The 18,199-nt window shown below is 54.6% G+C and overlaps 1 protein-coding gene across 1 annotated transcript in view; it reads right to left on the bottom strand.

Moving 5' to 3' along the window:
* The window catches only part of CREB3L2 (cAMP responsive element binding protein 3 like 2), a 39,176-nt gene that overhangs the window by 12,833 nt on the left and 8,144 nt on the right, over positions 1-18,199 (bottom strand). The window contains exons 2-4 of the mRNA XM_030885273.2: positions 14,343-14,559; positions 5,154-5,329; positions 3,063-3,150 (exon numbers count right to left, since the gene is read on the bottom strand). Coding sequence (XP_030741133.1) covers positions 3,063-3,150; positions 5,154-5,329; positions 14,343-14,472 — 394 coding nt within the window. The 5' untranslated portion in view covers positions 14,473-14,559. The remainder of the gene's footprint in view (positions 1-3,062; positions 3,151-5,153; positions 5,330-14,342; positions 14,560-18,199) is intronic.

Here is an 18,199-nt window from a genome sequence, read left to right as displayed (position 1 = left end):
ACTTAGATGGCTGCTGGCTTGAAGACAAGCCTTTAAGCCCTCTACACACACGATTCTTTCTGATTGCTTCTACATTTTCCTGTAGCACCCAGACCTTCAATGATCACTTCATGAGGGCCGCATTTGAAGATCTACTTCTGAGAAGTCAGCCATTAAAACCATGTGGAGTGTGGTAGCTCTACTGTGACACACATGGGTCGCCAGGAGTGGGAGTGAGTTCAACAGCAACTGGGTTTTTGTTTCAGTGACAAAGAAAAGGGAGTCCATCACCCTCATTCCTGGAGGTGGACAGGGAGCAACCTCTGACACATCCTGCCGAAATGTCCACGTGTCTGGACACCACAGGCAACCATCCTCTACCCCTACACACAGCACTTTCTCTCATCTAGTCTCTAGTCTTCCCTGCATACCCCCCTCTCATTTTAATCTTCCCTCCTTCTCTTTCCCAGCAAGGTCTGGCTCAAGAGCTCCCTGGCTTCGAATGTCTATGGTCACCGCTGCTGTTGCTGGGTGCCAGCAAGTCAGCTCTGGCTCCCAGGAGTCCTATGTGCTAGAGCAGACTGCCCTTTAGGGCAGTGGTTCGCAACCTTCCCCATGCCGCCACCCCCCAATACAGTTCCTCATGTGGCGGTGCCCCGCAACCATAACATTCTTTTCGTTGCTACTTCATCACTGTAATTGTGCTACTGCTATGGATCGTCATGTAAATAGCTGATGTGCAGGATGTATTTTCATGGTTACAATTGAACATATGGTAAGTAAAACATAGTGATTCATCACCAAAGCAATATGTAATTAAATATTGGGAAGTATTAATTTATAATAACAAATAAATGAAATGTTCTCTTGAAGCATGGTGTAGCATGGGTAACGGTCTTCACGCTGGGTACTCATAGGTGGGTGTATCTGCATGTGGGCAGAGCTACCTGTTGACAGATAGAGAAGCTGTGTCTCGGTTCCTAAGACTATCGGGAATATGTGTGTTCTGATGGTCTCAGGCGACCCCTGGGAAAGGATTGTTTGACCCCCCCCCCCAAAGGGGTCACGACCCACAGGTTGAGAACTACTGCCTTAGGGTTTCTTTGACCGCCATCTGTAAAGGAGCAGGTCACCAGGTCTCTCTCTCTCAGCAGTTGGCTGGATTTGAACTCGCAATGTTTGGGTTAACAGTAGAGCTTTAAACTACTGTCCCACCAGGCTTCCTTCTAGACGCTCAGAGCCAGGGGTACTCCAAAATGACCCCTATACCTCTATTCCCAATACCCTGCCCACAGTTCCAAGCAGCCACAGAGGGCAACTGTGTGCCTTCAACACATCTGCGTGTGTGGTTGCCAGTACCCTGAGACCAGAAGCATTAGATGGTGCCCAGCTACCACGGCCAACCACGCTGACTGCCACGGCAACAGAAGGATGAGGACAGGGCGCAAGAAAAATGCAGAGCAAATGTCCAAATCCTAACGGAGCCCAGAATGACTGGTCTGACAGAGCGGTGGACCCCCAAGACTGTGATCCATACATGCCCTTCAAACCTGGACCCGTGGCCACCCTAGGGACTCAACTTTCAGCCCCACAATTGCAAGGCTGATAAAGTGACCACCACCACCCGTGAGGAACATGCTCCCCAGAGCAGCCAACCAAACGATACCTCAAGGGCACCATCTAGCCAACAACAATGTTCAGGGGCAGGAAAGGGGGAGTGAATGGAAGCAGGGAACCCAGGGAGGAGTTGGGAAGGGGCTGCTCCATTGCGGGGATTACAACCCACGTCATGCAATGACGTCATGAACTGAAATGCAGATCAACTGGGACGGGAAACTCGTGTGTTCTGTAAACTTTCCCCCACACCACGAAGTGATCCTAATGGAGGATGAAAAAGCGTCCATCCCCATGTGGCTAGAATGCAGGTGTACCTGGAGCCCATGGGGCTGTCTGAGAAGAGATGGGGTGCAGAGGCTGCTGGGCTGGCGTAGGTCCTCAGCACCCAGCAGCCCTTCCCCCATTCAGACCCCTTCCCCCTTCCCAAGCTGCGTGTGCCCCACAGCAAAGGGACGGGGCGCCACAGGAGCGCCAAGCAGATATGAAACTCCTCTTTCCAGCAGGCTCAGGCTGGTGACCTGCCCAGGGCTTCGGGCTTGGATTTCTAATCACCATCTCAACCGCCCCTCTCCGGTTACTGGGGGTTGAGGGCAGCGAGCATTCAAGGAGATCAGGTTCCCTGGGCTGTTGCCGTTGCCATGGGGAAGGGCGCCATGTGCCCACCTCCTGAGGTGAGCCTCCACCGGTGACCCTGGGAGCTGAGGTCACCTCTGGATACGGCCACCTTCTGCAGCAGGGTGGCATCAACCACAGGTGCTGTGAGGAGGGCGGGGGCAGGGGGAAGGGCACAGCATCCGACCCTGTCGTAGCGGGGCCTCTCGTCACTGCCAGTGGTGCCTAGAGTCCACACGGTGAAGGGGGGCCCTAGAAGCACCCGCAGTATTTTATAGTTAATGCAGTGATATTCAAGGGCAGACACTGAGCTGCTATCTGCAAGGCTGCCAGCTACTCCGTCGGAGAAAGATAACGCTGTCGCTCCCATAGAGCGGTACAGCCTCAGATGAGTCAGAATTGACTCAGTGGCCGTGGGTCTGGCTTAATATTAGTGGTGTTAAGTGTCTTCTTTCTCTCTAATGAATCCCTGGAGTGCATACGGTGAACCCACTCTGCTGCGAACCAGAACCTTGTCAATCAAGCTCCCTCCCAGGGGCACCGTGGAAAAAAGGCCTATGATTTATTTCTGAGTAACTAGTCACGGAAAACGCCGTCAGGCCCCCAGCTGCACGCGGGGGGTGCAGCACCAGGCAGCGCTTCACCAAGCAACGTGAATGTCATAGGCTCGGCTGGACATTGTACGAGAGGAGGGACAGCAGATTTGCCTCTCAAATGTTTTATGTAACGGGGAGCTTTGCAGAAAAAAAACAAATACCAGAGTTGCTTCCTGAAGCAGCAAGGCCCGCAGTGCAAAGGCAGCCAGCCCCCTTCTCTTCAGACTGAGAGGGTGACCACGAAGGAAGCGCACTGACCTTCTTTGGGAGAGAAGTTGAGGAACTGGTCCACTTCGTGAGGCTCCAGTTTGATCTTGGGAATGACTGTCTGGCAGGAGGAGTCCACCTGGAGAGAGAAATTGCCAACACCGCTCTGAACACGAAGCTCGGCGCTCAGGAAACACTCAGCAGAATGCTTAGGTCTTCCTCTCGAACATCCCGCTTCTCGGACTACGATGGGCAGCCTGGGGCACAGCTGGGGTGAGGTGGGCCACAGGCTCCTCCTGTGGGGGACATCCTCTCCCTCACCTCGACAGGCACCACCGCCGATGGCACCCTAACCTGTTGCCTTTCATCTCCTAGGTGGATGGAAGGCAGAGCGCCCCAAGATACACTGGGTCTGTGTATCGCCTACCAGGGCAGGGAGACTACCATTCCTGACCCAGGAAGTGTGCCTTCCAGAAGGTTCATGCGATCACCGCGTATAACCCGGAGCACAGGAGGACAGCAGAACGTGTCCCTGCACCTTCCTGCTGGACTGATGGAGACTGGTCCACGGTGGGCTCTGCATCACTGTTTGCAGTGTCTTTTCTCTCCCTACGCTCGACAGAGCCAAATCACTCAGGCAGCCTGGCCCCAAGGACGCTCTCAAAACACGAAGGTATTGGTTGTGTGTTTTCCAGTAACCCGCTAAAGCCTTTGTTTAATGAGAGATTCCTCGACTTATTTCTGCCGCCCTGTAACCACCCAGAACGTTCCTGTCAGTACGAAACCCTTTCTTCATCCAGACGTGGGCAGTGGGATGGTTCCCTGGATCTGCTCAGCGATGCCCCCTACCTGCCACACCTGAGAGCGCCTCTCCCCACCTCCGGACACTGGAGGCAGCGCTGGGGGAGAGCATGCAGAAGAACTTCCTGGTTTCTGTAGGTAGCCTGGGGGACGTGAACATGTACCCAAGCCCACCAACACCAAACGGACTGTCGGTGACGCTAAGTGGAAGAACTTCCTGGTTGATTATAGGGAGGAAACCTTGAACAGTAGAGCCCGGTACGCGACCGCATCAGTACCCGACAAAAATGGATTTCGACACGACACGAAATGTCAAGAACGTTTTGCATCGGAGTGCAAACAAGACATGGGAATCGGACGGGACCCACGTGATGTTTGTAAACAAAAGCAGTTCTTGTTTCTGTCACTCAGCGTTAGTTGGTGTTGTTAGTACATGTTGTTTAAACCTTCTGCGGCTGTGTTCCAAGTGTTTTGCTATAATTTTCTTAGTTTTTGTGGTTTGGGGGACTGTTTTTAGATAAAAAACATGGGTCCCAAGAGTTTTTTGAAACGCATCATCTTGATAAGGAACCGGTTAACCGTGTTACCGATATTGTTGATGATAATCTAGTAAAGCCTTTGAGAAACAGTTCAGGAAATGCCAACAGCAGATGACATTAGATGGATATTGTTTTTTTGGAGAAAGCCAGCCTGGTCCGAGTGAAAAAAGGGAAAGCAGGGTACAAACTCCTGAAAAGTAGCGCCCAGTGGATTTTCTGGAAGGGGATTCCCCTTCCCAACAAGGACTCTCTCCATCCCTCCTTCCACACCCTGTCCACAGACCCAGGTCCTCATCCGTCTCAGGGTATGCAGCTGTTAAAAACTTCCTTAATGTTGTGTTTCTTATTTAAATTATATTATTTAACTCTGAACTTATTTACTTTGACATTCCTGTGTAATGTTTTGTATAGAAAGGCAAGGTTAGGGTAAAAAATTGGTGGTCGAGAACGGATTAATCCATTTTCAGTTCTTTCTTATGGGGGAAGAATTGATTCGGAACTCGTCATCGCACCCGGACGCTCCTTCTAGAACGGATAGCGTCGGGGTCCGGGATTCTACCGTACAAACCGGCCCTCGCCAGACCCTGCCACCGAGGTGATTCCCACTCGTTGCCGCCCACGGGAGGAACGCCTGTTTTCTCTCGGTCAGCTTGCCCAGGTGAAACGCACACAGGTACAGGAAAATAAGGTGCGCCCCTCATCCGACCACTTCCAGTGGTGACAAGGAAAGGGCTCCCGGGTTTCCTCTGGGAAGCGCTTCCCTGCGATGCCCTGCCTGGCCGGAGAACAGGACTGTGCGTACCGCGGGGTTCAGCTCCAGAGCCGGCTCCTCCTTCTCCAGGGGCGCCGCGATGGCAGTGATGGTCAGCGTGACCGAGGGGACCAGCCCCGGGGGTGGCTCGTCCGTCATGGGCTCCGTCTTGATGGTGGCCGGGGAGAAGTCCGTGGACAGGAACCACTTCTCGCTGTCCACGTCATCTACGGGACAGAGGGAGACACACGTGAGCCGGTTACCTGCGAGGGGGCAGGCGGGGGACACGTGCCAGGGAGGGACGATGGCAGGAGGGGCGCGGGGACACGAGCCGCGGCGCGGGGGGAGGGTGGACACTTAAAGCACACCACTGTGGGGACGGGCGGGAGAATTCTATCGCTGAGTTTCTAACTCAAGGGATGCACCTAGTCAAACACAAATTAATAACTTGTTTGAAATCCACGGAGAAAGGGGTAGATGGCTGGCAACCAGGGCCGAGAAAGACTGAGCGCACGGGCGGCGGCTGGCCAGGAGGGCTCCCACCTTTGGGCCCGCGTGCCGAGAACCACCAACTGACCATCAGTGGGGGGTGGGGGAGTGGCGCGACATGTAACCACGAGGCCACCAGACCGGAGCCTAGACAACTCTCTGGGCAGCTCAGCACAGCCCTGAGGGGAGGAAAAGCCCACCAGGGACTTCCTCGAAGCTTCAGGGCACTGCTGGGCCCCCACGTCAGCACTCGTCCCTACCGTGGGGCTGGCAGAGACACCCTCCCTGCTGTGTGCACCCCAACATGGCTCCCCCCGTACACACATAGAACCAATCAATCTTGGGAGTACTACTGCCCTGGGAGTCCAAAGCCCTTAGGCGGGCGGTGAGATGGTTTTACTTGCTGGAATTTGAGCGCCCCCCCCCCTTTCCTAGAAACAGGTACTTAAAGATCGCTCGTGGGCCCTGGTGCTCAATGGTTAAGCGCTGTGTTGCCAACCAAAAGGTTGAGGCTTCAAATATGCATGGGGGGCAGGGAGCACGGGCACATCTACTTCCATAAAGACCCACAATCTCAGCAGCTCCACCAAGGGTCAGGGGCTAGGGGTCCCGGGGCAGCCGGTTAAAGATCACTCAGAGCTCTGGGGCTGGGGCTGGGGGAGGTGTCCAATCCAGACAGTCGAGCTGAAGTCCACGATAATGAACATTTCATTCCGTGAGCACAGAAAAAAATGAAATATTCACATTTACCCAAAAAACGTATCCCCCACCCCCACCCCACTCCCCCCAAGTCCAATTCTGAGATGACTGAGTGGATTCTCCAGGGTAGTGGAGACAGACAGGCTGGGCTGTGTTGAGGGAGGGTGTCGGGAGGCTGAGTCAGCGGTTCCCTGCTGGGGGTGGAGGGGCCGAGGCAGGGAACAAAGAGCTTCTGACAGAGATGAGGGAGCAGGGGCCTGCTGTGCTGGGTGGGGCGTCTTGCTGGCTGGCAGAGGGGCGCCAGGCCTAGAGAAGTCAGGGCAGGAAGAGTCTAGCTGAGGTGCTCTGTCGAGAACTGCAGGCATGTTTGGGGGCAGGCTGGGGACAGAACTCAGACCACACTTTGCCACCAGCCACTGTCTGCAGGCCTGGTCGGGCTCTGAGGGAGCACTCACTCCTGGGAGGAGTAAGCCCTGGTCCACCCTGTCACCCTGTGCAGCCTGAGCCGGGCTTGCCCTGGCCGAGGGGGCTCCGGGAGAAGGGGCAGCACCCGGACTGAGAGCTGGGGAGGTGTGGCACCAGCAGGCTGCGGGAACCTGTGCACGACAGAACACTGATGCTGCCGCTGAAACACAGGCTTTTTAGGAACCAGGGGACTGACTGTGCTTGCAGTAGAAGGCAAAGGGGGTAAGAAGTCTGAATACAAACTGAGGGAGAGGAGAGGACACACACGGAAAGGAAATGTGCTAGAATATCGGAAGCAGTCAGCTCTACACCACCAATTCCTAAACTTTGTGAGCCTACCACCTCTGGTAAACAAACCACCTCACTCAGCGCCTGACCTGCTCATTAGAAACGTTTGTGCTCTAGCCTGTCATCCAGAATAAGTGTAGGCAAGTGCTTTGGCAGCCCCCTGCTTCCACCGGGTCATTCCAGCACCCCCACCCCCAGGAGGTAGTACTGCCCACTTGGGGAAAACACGGGTCCAGATAATGTTTTGGAACACGAGGGGTTTTGAATTCTCTATTTTTTAAAAAATGCTGTAATACAGCCAGTCCCTGGGTTACAGAGGCCCTACTTAGATATAATACCACCTGTCGTTAAGAACCAGCCCTGTGAGGCTTCAAACCCACACCAAACTCACTGCTGTCGAGCCTATTCCGGTTCATGACGAGCCTACAGGGCAGGGTGGAAGTGCCCCTGGGTTCCCAAGACTGTCCTCTTTACGGGCGTAGAGCGCCTCCTCTTTCTCCTGCGGAGCAGCTGGTCGTTCCAAACTGCTGACCTGGCAGGTCACAACCCAACGCGTAGTACCCACTCCGCCCCAGGAGCTCCTCCATGAACCTCTCATATTCACAATGCAAGGGGCACAGGAGGTATGTAATACCAAGCTGGCTCTACTCTGATGCAGCAAATCTACTATTTGTATTACTGTATGATTACGTAACTGGAGGTATTTTTATACCTAGAAAGGTGCACCATACAGAGCCACGGCCAAGGCGCTGAGTCCACTCAGAGCGGCCCTGTACAGAGTTTCCAAGGCTGCAAATCTTTCCAGCAGCAGACAGCCTCATCTTTCTCCCAAGGAAAGGCTGATGAGTTTGAACCACCAACCTAACAGGTAGACGTCTCCCATTACCAAACAGAGCCACCAGGGTGCACTATACGAAACACACACACATACACACATAAATTATAAAAAACACAAAAAACACTGCCATCGTCAATGCTGAATCATGGTGACCCTTGTGGGTTTCAGAGACGGTAAATGCTTAAAGGAGTAGAAAATCCAGTCTTTCTCTGATGGAGCTGTTGGTGGTTTCGAACTGCTGGCCACAAGAATCAGAGCCCAATACATAACCACTACACCACCAGAGCTCCTATATAGTATATATGCGATACACTAAGACAGACAGACAGACATACATCTGACTGGCTGGCTGACTCAGACACGAACCCTACTCCAGCTTGCTAAACTTCGACGACAGCCAGACTCGGGGATGGCACTTGCTGGTAACCCAGAGTTGATCCAGTGCTGCCCACCCAGGGGCCAGCCTATTCCAGTTCATGACGAGCCTACAGGGCGGGGTGGAAGTGCCCCTGTGGGTTTGAGACTGTGCCTGCTGTCCTAGGTGTCTCGGGATGGAGCGTATTGGGCAGCACTGGGAGCTCCCACGCCCACTGGGACTAAGCACATGCGCCCTTTGGATTCGTGGTGAACTGGCTGCTCACAGTGGGCTCACCCCTAACACCAATTGTGAGGGCGCCCAGGACCGAGCGGTATTCCTCTCTGTGGTACCGACAAGCTGGAGCCACCATGACGGCCCAACAACTGCTCCAGGTGCGTGTGAAAATGAGGTGCACACCAGACTGGTGGAGAAGTGTGACCTACTGTGAGAGTGTCCGGAGCGTGGCACAGAGACACAAAGGGGGCACCAGTGGTTGGAAAAACGCTGCCAAGAGAGTTGCCTGGCACAGGATGCCACAAACAAGCAGCGAGCGCAATACAGCATGGGCTCCAGGCATCAGTCAGCACTGAGGGTGACGCCCACACAGCTGTATTTAACGTGGAAGACTTACAGTGGCCTCAAAATCCACCTGCTCTTCTACCAGGCAGGCTGGGGCGTTGCCGGGCACTCGGCTTAGGGCTTAGATCTCTCCCCTGACACTGCCCACCCCACCCCCCAAAGGGAGGGAGCACACACCGGTGTCCAAAACATTCACTGTCCCCAACAAAACCATCCCCCATCCACGAATACATTCACTGTCCCCAACAAAACCATCCCCCATCCACGAATACATTCACTGTCCCCAACAAAACCGTCCCCCATCCACCAGAAGAAAACATCACCAAGCTCCGACCTAGACGACCCTCTGCTCGGCACACTCCCTATCAATCCGTCTATTGTCTCACGACGAGGAACTACGGCTATGCTGCTGTTCCTGTCGCCCGGAAGGCACTGGAGCACTAACGAGATGAACTATGAACCCAGAACCTTCGGCACACAGACTCGCTGCCCCTGGACTTCCCAGGAAATCACCAGCAGGCCGGGTCTGTAAACAGAATAAGGTGACCATCGGGGAAGTGGAACATTGTGTGCTTTGGCCCCGGGATGAAACAGCTTCCCGAAAAAGATTGTCGCGTGAATGCTGCCCACACCATTCCCGGCACAGGTGGTGCCCAGGTGTCATTTGGTGGCATTTAGTTGAGCAGACTTAAAAAACAAACCAAGGTCATGGTGGAAGAGGAAGGAAGTGGGTGGACCTGCCATCATGCCCGGAAGGGTCCGGTTCTCGAGGGCTGGGTGTCCTGACCCTCTGGTCTCCACCTGCTTCCCTCCAACCTCTTCCCTGTTTAACTGTGCTCGATGCTTCAACGCCCAACTGAACCCTGGCCTCTGAGCACCCACGGGGTGCTTGTTCTTGGATGTCGCCGGCCAGCTGGCTTTCCCTGGGGGCGTGGCTCACATCCTGGGGAAGCAGGGGTTAGGGCCACCTAACGATGCTGAGCCGACAGGCGGGATTTGGGTTGTACTGCTACATCCCACACGTGTGTATGGCTGTGCACCCAAAGCCAAAAACCCACACTCTTCGCCATCAGGGCTGACCCATGCATGGCAATGCCCTGTGGTTTCCGAGGCTGTAGCTGTTTACAGGAGTAGAAAACCAGCCTTTCTCCCAAGGTAACCGTACACCACAGTGAGGCCCGAGTACAGACGTGCTGTTGAAGGGAAAGGCCGGTCAGCCTCGGCTGTCAATTCACCTCCAGCTTGAGTGTTCGGGACACGCTGGAGACTCTGGAGAGGTCCTCTTCATGCAGTCTGTTGGTACCTGACCTCGAGTTGAGTCCAACTGGAGCCAAGCCCCTGGACACTAGAACCAAAGGTTGCCCAGTGCCGCACCGTATTCCCGATCACTGTACCTTGGCGTGCACCCTGTAGGGCCTTCCGCCCAGAGGGCCCATCTCCCAGCCCTGGACCAGACACTGTTCTGTGTGAGTCATCGGATTTTCAGTGGTGATGTCCACAAGCAGACTGCCCAGTCTCAATGTTGAAGCATCACTAAACCTCTCCGCAGGGGCAGAGGCAGAGGAAGGGACAGATACTACAGCGAGGATCCTCTACACGCCTGGGACCCCAGAGATGCTGGGGACGACCTACACAGAGACCCCGCTCTGTCCATCCGTCCGCATAGCCTCCAACTTGTGAGAAAATAAATAGCTATTCTTTAAACCCACCTACTTGTGCTTTTCTTTCACAACAGCATGGGGTGACCAAAACAGAGAAGGTGCCACAGCTCTGCCTTTGGTCTGCGAGAGCCCTCAACCCCGGGGGGACACCAGTAACCCCGCACGGCGACCCACCCCGCCAGCCCTGGGGAGAGGAGCCCATGATCTGGCACTGACTCCCTGGATATTCAAATGAGCCTCTTGGAAGCAGACTTCTCTGGAAAAGATCCCAGAAGGGTTCTTGTCCAGCGACATCCGATTTCAACCTCTCGTGAGATTCTGGCCCCAAACCACCCAGCAGAGAAATTTCTACATTCCTTAAACCCAGGATTCAGGACAGGGAATGAAAGGATTACTGCTGTCCTGAGCCCAATGCCAGGGTAGATGTGTTGCTCAGACTAGATAGAAGTGAGGCTTTAGAAGGTGTCACCAAGGAGTCCTACCCAACTTCTAAGGACCCCTGAGTCTGGGCCGAAATACCCTGTAGGGTGTCGGAGGCTGCAAATCTTTACAGCTGCATCTGCCAGAGAGGTGGCGGTTCATGCAGCCACCGGGGCTTGTCCATGGATGAGGGTTCAAACAGAGGCAGGGAGGTACGGTAAGAAGAGTTTCAGAATAGCAGAAGTACAGGGAGCATGGGGAAAACCCGTGAGCACAGGCAGGTATAAAATGTGCTCCCACTGAAGCCCCTACAGAACTTCAGGATGAGAAGATGCCTTGAAGGTCGTTCCGTCCAACCACTTGTTTAAAGGTCAAGCCCACGGTTTCAACAGCACAACTCAGCCAGGGAGGGCAATGCACGTGCCCAAGCTGGAGCCCAGATGGAGGGGCTTCGAGACAACCAAACACGCTGACCCACTGCCCCTGGGATGGCTCCAGCTCCCAGGGCCCCCGTACGGCTGAGGAGCAGCCCTCCGTCCCAGGAGGAGATAAAACAGAGGAGGGAGAGGGAAAGGGAAAGGGAGGGGCTGATGGAGGGAACGGCTGTAGCCCAGGCGCTGCCCTCCGTTCTCAAGTACCTGGTCACACTGAACCCTGGAAACAACGCCACGGTCAGTCTCAGACTGTCCTCATTCTAGACACACCTCACCCTGTATCACTCCACCCCTCCAACCCAAGGGGGCACAGTCAAACCCCAAACGTTACATCAGCAGCAGGACCCTGAGCGGGTGCTTAAGACAGCCCCAGCATCCAGCCAAGAGCCCCCTCTCTGATCTGGGACATCCCTTCCCAGAGGATGTTGTTGGTGTGGTTGTGAGGTGTCCTGGAGTCGGGGCTGACTCCTAGGACCCCACGGATGACAGAGGGAACAGTGCCCAGTCCTGCCCCGTCCTCCCACATGCGACTCTGTGTGATCCCAACGCTGCAGCCACGGCTGGACCCGGCTCCTCCAGGGGCGTCCTCTTTGCCAATACGATGCTGCCTCGTGGTGACATGTCCAGAGAAGGACATAAAACCGCAAAACCCCCCCAGCCTCACTTCTGGCGGCCTGCCTCCTTTATATAAAGCCCACAGTCAGGAACCAGTCTGGTACAGTCTGCTGTCGTGCCGGGCATCCCCACACACTGGAAACCGCTCGGTCGGGAGCCGTCCCCGAGGTGAGGCTTGGATGGAGTTCGGTAAGTGCAACAAATGAGAGAGCTGCTAGAACTTTGAGTTTTCTTTGAAAATGACCTGAAAGTTTTCCCCGGTTCTTCTAGTCACACCGGGAAGCCCATTTCCCTTGCAGACTTTTCCCAGCGCTAAGCAGGGGCTTCTCTTAGGAAGGCTCTACCTTGGATGCAAACCTGAGGTGTTGTTTTTTTTTGGTAAATTACTAAAAAAAAATTTGTGTGTAAATTATTTTTCAGGGTTATAAGTTTAAGCACCTTAATCCCTAATTTGTTTCTTTTTTCTAAAAAGAATTTTAAGTTTTATTGGCATATAATTCACCTACCACACTATTCTGTGGCTAAATACATGAGTTTGCGTTATCACCCAATCAATTTTTGAACATTTTATTCATTTTTCCCCTGAGTGCATTTCATTCATCCTTGTACTCAATAGTAGCTCTTCCTTTCTCCCAGCTTCCCCTGCCATAACTCTCCAGAACTATTAACTCAGTTACTGTCACTGCAGATGAACCTACTCCGAATTTCCGAGTTTCTCTGACAACGTGGTGGTTTTTGCTGCTCACGAAAAGACAGCCACAATGAATGTACCACGGCAGAAAAACCAAAAAGAACAGAGTGAGCGAGCAAGTCCCACAGTTCTAAAAACAAATAAACGTTGGTGTTCTTTCATGATTTTAGTATGCTTTATCCTAACTTCCTTTAGCAATAAAAAGTGAAATGAACCATTAGCTTGTGGCTCCAGGCCAGAGACGGAAAATGCTTGTTAAAAAGTAACAAGACAGAAACTTTTACTCTGAGGGCCCCTGGAAAGTAAAATAAATCATTCCATTGTCCATCACTGCTGGTCACACCGTCCGGGGCATGACCAGGCCGAGAAGGCAGCATGAGAAGATGACCTACTGTTTACTGACCAGCACCCCCCACCCAGCTCCAGCCTCCTGACTCTTTCCTTCCCAGCCCCCTCCTCTCTCCCCAGAGGTAAAAGCTCCCCCCACCCCCCGCCAGAGGAGGCAGTGTGAGGAAGCCCTCCCTCCATCTCTCGGGGTTCTAGCCCCACAATGGGACTTTGGCCTGTGGTGGAGTGTTCCAGCCCAGCTTTGGTGGGAGGCACAAGTGACAGTCCTGGTTCTTGGAAGTTACCTGTGAACCTAGGCAGCCCCTGCAACACTACTGCCCTTGTTGAAGGAGCACATACGGGCCTCTGCTTGACCACAAGGAAGCCGCATGCGCAGAGTTGCGAGGACGCCCAGGCCTCCGGCAGAGGCGGCCAAGTGTACAGACACCCTGCCCCGAGCAGGGGAAGGCAGGTGTGTGGCCCAACTGGGAAACAAACTGCACACCTTCTTTATTGGCCCCAGTGCGACAAGGCCGCCGGGAAAACCAAAAATACGGTCAACCATTTTAGAACGGTGACCGCCGTGGACGAGACCACGTGTGCCCACGGAAGGTCTTCCACTGCCGGCCTTTCGGTGAGCCCGTGGCCAGGTCTGCACTTGTGCCACCCAAGGACCACGGAGTAGCAGGGATGACAACTGAAGGTCCCCAAGCCCAGACACTGGGTGTGGCCTTTGACCACAGCCCTGGACTGTGCACACGAGAGGGTGGCCAAACAAGGCAGTCTGGGAAGGCCCCCAAGATGTTTTGGTGGAGTGGAATGGTCACCAAAACTCTTCCAAGAGGGGGATAAATGACACCGCCCCTTCTTAAGTACCGGGTTGTGACCCCCTCCTTCCCTCTCAAAGAGCTGTTGGGATCTTAGACCCTGCACCCAGAAATGTGACCCTGCTGGGGAATGACGAGTGATAGTAATGAGGTCACACGAGTGTGGTTTGGGGGCGAAGGGTGGGTGCGAGAGATGCCACACAGAGCTCTCCTACGAGTGCTGAGAACACAGAGGGTCTTTCCCCAGAGCCCACCTCCTGATTCAGACCTCCAGCCCCCTAAAGTGTGAGAAAATAAATGTCTGTTCCACAAAGTCTCCCACTTGTGGTATTTCCGTCAACATCTAAGAAACAAGATGGGCGGGAATGACCAGCCAGAGGGGCCAGCTGGTTTGTCCTGCTGTCTCCCCCAGGGGCCACGCCATTCCAGCAGACCCCACACAGGAGCCCACCTCGGGGGCCGGACCCTGCATGCCCCTGGGGTGTCTGCCTGAAGCGGGTGCGGACTGCCCGTCAGCTCGCTCCCACCATGAGGGCGGAGTTCAGTTACCATCGTGGAAGCTCTCCCCGGGGGCTGTGTGGCTGAAGGGTGACTGGGCTCCCGGCTCCTCACTCAGCGAGTAGCTGTGCTCGGCTTGGATGAGGGGTGCGGGGGACGTCGGGGACGGCCCCACCTCCATGGACTCGCTCTTCTCCGAGAGGAAGGGGTCGTTCAGGAGCTGGCCCAGGACATTCTGGGAGAACTCGTCCAGAAGTTCGGAGAAGTGCTGCGGAGACACAGGAGGGAGAGTCAGTCGGGTGCACGGTCGGTGGCAAGCGCACCGCTGGCTTCACGAGGAGCCCCCTCGGGGGCAAACCCTGCTCTGCATCCCTACGCTGGAGTCTGATGGGAAAACACGCAGCGTTTAGCTTGGCCGGGGCACAGTGCAGGCGTGGAGCACGTGCTTGTTCGAGACCTAACAATCCAGGTCAAACGGACAACAGCCACAGGAAGATGGGGCAGACAACCCCGGGGGCAGTGAGTGGACCTCACAGGAGAGCAACTGCTCAGACAAGGACAGTGAAACACGGATGCCGGACAGACGGAAGCTCCACGCAGACACTGCTGAACTGGAGTGTGGTCTGCTGCGTGTACTCTGCGTGACGGCAGACATAAAGCTAGTATCAAAACGTTAACTATCAAGTCGGTTTTGACACACCAACCCCCCAGGAACAGGGTGACTGCCCCTGTGGGCGTCTGATGCTGTAATTCTCCACGGGAGTGGAAAACTTTGTCTCTCTCCTATGGATTGGTTGGTGGTTTCAAACAGCTGACCTAGAGGTTAGCAGCCCAATGCGTGACCACTCTGCCATCAGGAGTAACCCTAACACTTAGCTTCCAGTACGAATTCTATCTGGAGAGGTTACATTTGGAGTTACAGAACACAGAGTGATGATGTTGGAGTCCCTGTGTGGTAGAAACAGTTAATACACCGGCTGCTAACTGAAGACATAGTGGGTGCAGGGTATCCTCTGTCTGGTACCTCAGAAGAAAGGCCCAGGCAATCTACTTCCCCCAACCCAGCCCTTGAAATCCCTAGGGAGTGCAGTTCTGCTTGGACACACACGAGGGCGCCGTGAGCTGCAATCGACTGGATGGCAGCTGGTTTTCAGTCATTACTAATTTTTAAGCAGGACTACTGGTCTCTCCCCAGCTGCAGCACTGCCTCACTGCCACCGAGTCAATGGTGACTCACAGCAACCTCCCGTGGGCTTCTGAGACTGCAAGTGTTTAAGGAGCAGCAAGCCCAGTCTTCCTGGGGCAATGAGGAGCGAAGAAATTAAAAGAAGCACAGAAACAATTAGTCCAACTGACTCCTGGACCACACACACCCGGGCCTTATGACTGAGAACAGAATGACTAGATGGTGCCCAGCCAGCCACCACGACTGGAGGCTCTGAAAGCCCTGCTTAGCGGGAGAGAGATGCGGGAGCAAAACTCAACATCATAGAACGTGACCAGGCTTACGAGCTGGATAGAGGGAGACCCGCAGGACCCCTGGGACTATGGTCCTTGGTCAACCTTTAGGCCGGGAACTGAACTCACCCCAGGGCTCCATTTCCAGCCAAACGACAGACAGGTCGATAAGGGAACAGTCACGCCAGGGAGGTCCTTACGTACACTTTAGAATCACCAAGCTTTTGCGATCCAAAGGGCGGCGTTTGTCCAAGGACACAGAGCTCAGAAGGGTAAAGAAAGGGGCAGGAACAGCCCGGGACACACCGGGGGAGGTGGGGTAAGCGAAGCAGCGTGCGTATGAACTGCGGGATGAAAAACGAGTCACTCCGTAAAGCGTCACTCGTTCAAAACAAAAGGTTTGCACTTGTTTGTTTTCAAGCACACATGCCTTGAAACGAATGGTTTCCAGATGACTAAAATCACATCCTTGCCCCCTGAGGAGCACACAGACACCGCTTCCCTGGTAAACTCCGTCATCATGAGTGCCCATGTGACCACTGCAGCGAATCGTCAAACCCAGCAAGAGAGCAGAGGGTGCGATCTGAGGGGCAGCTGGTATCAGAAACGGAAAAAAGATCATAAGGGGAGGCCTACCTCACCTCCGCCTTACAGGAAGGAGCCTTGGGCGGCTGGTGCTCCTCCCCACTTGGAAGTTAGAGGGGTCGGTGGGGTGAGATCGCCATTTTGCTAAGAGGTTTGTCAATACACGGTTCAGAGTCTGCACTGTCCTGGGACCGTTTCAAAGCAGCAGCGCCGCGGAGCTGGCCCTGGCCTTCGGTGCATGGGCTATGGCTGGACCTACGGAGTGTGTGGCTCATCATCTCAAGTGGGGGAGCCTGCTGCAAAAGACCTCTTCAGAGTACTGAAAAGCAAGGGTGTTACTTTGAGGATCAGGTGTGCCTGACCGAAACCACGGTCTTCTTCTTCGCCTCACATGCACGTGCGAGAAGGGCATGAATCGGGAAGACCGAAGAAGAGTGGATGCATTTGAACCGCCCTGCTGGAGAGGAATGTTGGAAGCACCGTGGGCTGCCCAAAGAACAAGCAAATCTGTCTGGGGAGAAGTACAGCATGCTCCTGAGAAGTGAGGACGACGACACTTCGTCTGACACACTGGACATGCTGTCAAGAGAGACGTCCTGGAGAAGGACGTCGTGCTTGATAAAGTGGAGGGAGGCCCTCGGCGAGATGGGCGGACACAGGGACTGCACGGTGGGCTCGGGCACGGGAACAATCGTGAGGATGTGCAGGACCGGGCAGTGTTTCATTCTGTTGTGCACGGGGTCGCGATGGGCTGCACCCGATTTGATGGCACCTAACACCACCACCACCACCTCAGCAAAGCAGCTGAAACTAAGAAGGTGGCAGTGCAACAGATGAGACTATCTGTTGGAACTTCAAAGGGCAGGACACAAAACGGCGGTAACTGGGACGTTCATGCTGGCAAGCAGCCTGGCTTGAGGAAAGCAGAGGATAGAAACAGCCGCCGTGGTAGACAGTGGCAAACCAGCTGCCCTTGGCCCGAGGCTGCGTCATGGCACCCCCTGTGGGTCAGGCGAGAGCTCGGCTCCCTGGGGTTTTCAGGGGCTGAGTTTCCATCTCAGAACAGGATCGCCAGGCCTTTCTTCCGAGGCACCTGTGGGTAGACTTGAACCTACAACCTGTCCGTTAGCAGCCCAGTGGACCACCTGGGATGGTTGGCTGGTGGCACCGTGGGTGGCTTTTCTTCTCCAGTTTCTGAAATGAGCTCTAACTGTTGCTTACACTGTTTCATGGCATCTCTCTCGCCCTCTGGGACTCAGTTTCCTTATCTGTACAACTGCATGGGCTGGGAGTCACTGACCTGGGCGACCCTGAACTTGGTCAGTGGTTTATCAACCTGGCTGTTTTATGGGCCCTTGTGAGAAGGCACCCTGTGGGGGTGCTGGGTGAAGCATTGGGGTGCTAGCCAACAAGGGCAGCCATTCAAACAACCCACCAGCAGCTCGGAGGGAGGGACACTGGTAACCCTATGGGGCAGTTCTCTGTCCTATAGGGTCGCTGAGGTGAGGGTGGGAGGGGTCTGCTTTGAGAATCGAGGAAAGTTCCAGAATTGTTGCAGAAAACCAGGGCGAGGTTTCGGGGTTCACCTGCCTCCGGTCTGTCATCTGTGGACCCAGGGGTCCCCGCTAGAGCACACGGCTGTTTGCCATCATTGCTGTAATGTGGTATCATCTTCTGGAATGTTCGCTGTACGCACTTAAAGATGGAGCCGCAGAAGCTTGGAGAGGGCTGCAGGGAACCATCCTCTCCAGGCTGTGGAGTGGGAGGAGCCAGGCCCAGGTCCCAGAGTGTAGAAAGCAAAAGCTGGCCCTCTCCCACAAAGGCCAGCCAGTGTCTGGTGTCGGCAGGACAGGTCACTCAGTGAC

Source organism: Echinops telfairi, unplaced genomic scaffold (genome assembly GCF_000313985.2).
Source record: "Echinops telfairi isolate 266 unplaced genomic scaffold, ASM31398v2 ScPeMD7_23;HRSCAF=83, whole genome shotgun sequence".
Lineage (NCBI taxonomy): Eukaryota > Metazoa > Chordata > Mammalia > Afrosoricida > Tenrecidae > Echinops > Echinops telfairi.
This window is presented reverse-complemented; position numbering and strand designations above follow the sequence as displayed.